At 46.0% G+C, this 3,244-nt stretch overlaps 1 protein-coding gene across 1 annotated transcript; it reads right to left on the minus strand.

Moving 5' to 3' along the window:
• Positions 1-848: 848 nt before the first annotated feature.
• On the minus strand, positions 849-2,241 carry LOC137300149 (protein HEXIM1-like). Its single transcript, XM_067969232.1, has one exon. The coding sequence runs from the start codon at positions 2,062-2,064 to the stop codon at positions 1,165-1,167; it is 900 nt and encodes a 299-aa protein (XP_067825333.1). The 5' UTR covers positions 2,065-2,241; the 3' UTR covers positions 849-1,164.
• Between the last annotated feature and the right edge of the window lie 1,003 nt (positions 2,242-3,244).

Consider the following 3,244-nt stretch of genomic DNA (forward strand, 5'->3'; position numbering starts at 1 on the left):
TACCCATTTGCTAAAACCAAGACTGACGATTTATAACTAGCTGCTTTTGGCTATAAAATTCTAATTGAATCCTAGCTGCAGCAAATGGCGCGGGTTAATTACTGAACAGGCAACGCAAGGGGTCGTTTTTCCTAAAATATTTTTTTTTCTTACTTACCTTCAGTCCCATAAGGTTTCTTCACAACCAGCATCAAATCAGTTTGAGTGTTGATCTCACTCGAGTGAATAAAATGATCGCCCATGGCCCTTTCCTTTTGTTCACTGCTTTCTGCGTCTAGTTTAGATTAAGATCCGTGCATACTTGTTTTTGGTTGTACAGGGACAAACTTGTTGTCACTATCTATAATGTAATAAGTCGGTTGCAGCTGTGATCTGTATATTCTTTCCACATAACCAATGCACCTTTATTCTTGTGGCAAAGCAACATGAACTCTTTAACCAAGCGTGCCATATGTTTGCTCCCGCTTGACATTAATGTGCTGTATGGCACCTGAAATACGAAATTTTAAAATAATGGCACATATACTATACACGGTTTGACAGTATGAATAACTAATTGTGTAATCCTGCAATTGCAAAAGTTTGGTAATGTTTTCTTATAATCCTTGGCCTTCCAATAGAATAAACTCGGTACACTTTGGAGACCAGCAAAGTAATCGATTTTAAGTGGCATTCACCAGTAGTGCAGCCGCTGATCGAATGGATCTGAATGTGAAGTTTGAAATGAATGTTCATATCCATTCAAAAATGTCAGACCACCGTGACCCTACATTTGGCAATGAACGGTTGCCAATATTCCCTTTACACTCGCACTTACTTTGAACACAAATATCACGCCAATAACATCGTTATTACTTTACTAATGTTATATTTATTCTTAGACTATTAATTTGATAGATGTCATTTTGAAGATGTACAAGACTCGGGACACAATGCATCAAAAGTTTGCCAGTAACGTGTCAAAAACACACTGTATACCTTGACCTCAAAAGGAAAAATAAGCCAGTCAAAGTTGCACATCATAAAAGTTCAACAGAAAATGTACACATGTCACATAAACAATAAAATGGGGAGGGGAGATGATGGTCTTCCTCTGCATTTTTATAAAACGCTTACATCAATTAAAATATTTACATTTTAGTTGATTAATGTCCAAGTATTTTTTTATTCTCCATTTTCTAAAAATCTTCTTTCTTGTTTATACAGTTCATTTTCTTTCTCAAGTCTCTCGTTTTCAGCTTTTAACTTCTCCACTTCGTGTTCAATCTCTTTCATTTGTTTCTCTGCAGCATCTCCACTTCTTGTCGTTTTCAGCCCTTCCAACCTACACCTCAATCTGTTTTTCTCCTCTTCCAACCTGGACAGACACTTTTCCAGCTCCAGGTACTCTCTGATCAGTTCCTGTTTGGTCATGTTCTGCAGACTTTCTGCATGGTACTTCTCGTAAGTTTCGGAAAAGTCCTTCTGCAGGAATTCGCTGCCATCCCCTCCCATGCCATCGCTGCCACTGTCCTGTTCCTCTTCCTCCAGATCTTCCTCCTCGCTGGTGTCATCCGATTTACTGGTTCGCTTGGGGCAGACGCCGGTGTTCAAATCCGGCTCCTCTTGGTTGTGTTCCTCCATGAGGAACTGAGTGGTGTTGTACGGGGCCACTGTAAATCCTTTGGCGAACATCTCAGCCCGGGTCTTGGCCGCCCGGACGCTCTCCCTCTCGTCCAGCTTCTTCTTCTCCTCCCAGGACAGCTTGAAGTAGGGCTTCCAGCGCCGCTTCTTCTTGGACGGGCGCCTCCGGTGTCTCTTCTTGGATTGCCTTGGAAGACACTCGGACGGTTCCTGCTGATCACAGCTCGGGGGATAGGTCTCCACTGGCGAGCAGCTTTGGTTCTCCACCAGCAATCGCCCTCCAGACTCCTCCCCCTCCTCGTTATCATCATTATTATTATTATTGATGGTCACACTCTTGGCAGACGAGGGATGCTCCAAAATTTGAGACCTGCCACCTGAACACTCTGTGTCGCCCACCGAGGGGCTGTCCACAGGCTGGAAAACCAATTGGTCCCCCATCTTGTTGAAACATAAAGAGGTCCTGTTTAATAAACGACTTGTCAATCCCGTGTGGACTTACGGCACCCACCCCCCACACCGCTTTGGGCTTGTTTCAGAAGTTTCTACTCGTACTTTTCTCCCAAGCTCATTCCCCCACACACACCTACCTCCAACTGCTGTTATCACTGGAGCGACGCTGCTTAATATATATAGGAGGGGAAAAAAATGGAATCGGTTACAACGCATGCGCCCGGCGCGCACGGCTCTCTGGGAGCTGTAGTTTTTTAAACCCAAAGCGCGATGCAAGTTCGCGCGGCCCGGACTCGATTTCCCAAAATCGCACTCGCGCGCGCACGACGGCCCAATTTGCCGTCCGCTGGCGACGCGCTCGAGCTCCCCCGCGCGCAGCTCCGCCCCCTTGCCTCCGCCGATTGGTCAGGGGATCTTTATTAAGATTCTTCCTCGGCTGTTGCTAGCCGAAGCTCGGGCCTGAACAATTGGCAGCCGGCGCTGTCAATCACGCCGCGTCACATTTCCTTCCCACCAATCATTTTGATCAATTGGCGTTTGGGGCGGAGGAGGGGGGGGGTTGTGTGTCCCAACGAACCCTTTTCGCTGACTATGCCATTAAACGGGGATCATGTCAAACCATTGATCAGTATGGAAGGTTTATACAGTGGTTTGGAGGAAAGACTCAGGGCATAAATATTCTGTAAACAAAATCCCACAGTTTTAATTTTTTCTCTCTCCATTAATTGAAATTATAAAGCGCGACTGTTTAGAAGTCGAACAAAAAAAATTACCCCGGAAAGAAAGTAAGGTCCGAAAACGTAAAAAGTAGTCCCCCCGTTATGAGCGCTGCAGCGTTTCAGCTGAACCCCCCCCCCCCCAAATCCTGCAAAAATAAATGATTTCGGGGTTCACCTACCTTCCTGGTCGATATATGTCATTTTAAAATACATTAAGAGCAGCGAGCAGCGGAAGGACACTGTTTACGAGTGTCTTTGGCTGGGGGGGCGGCGAGGTGTGAAGCGGCCGGTTGTAACCGAACACAAAGGAAATATTGGGGGAGGGGGAGGTTCATTGGAAAAAAAACAACAACAATAATAATAATTGGGGGGGTGACGGGTTGTGGTGAGAAAGCGACGTCGAGCGGTAACCGCGAGAGGCCCGCGGGGAAGGAGCCCCTCCCCACACC

Source organism: Heptranchias perlo, chromosome 30 (genome assembly GCF_035084215.1).
Source record: "Heptranchias perlo isolate sHepPer1 chromosome 30, sHepPer1.hap1, whole genome shotgun sequence".
Taxonomy (NCBI): domain Eukaryota; kingdom Metazoa; phylum Chordata; class Chondrichthyes; order Hexanchiformes; family Hexanchidae; genus Heptranchias; species Heptranchias perlo.

Coding starts and splice junctions, on each gene's coding strand:
- LOC137300149 (XM_067969232.1), bottom strand. CDS start 2,064: ATGGGGGACCAATTGGTTTTCCAGCCTGTGGACAGCCCCTCGGTGGGC.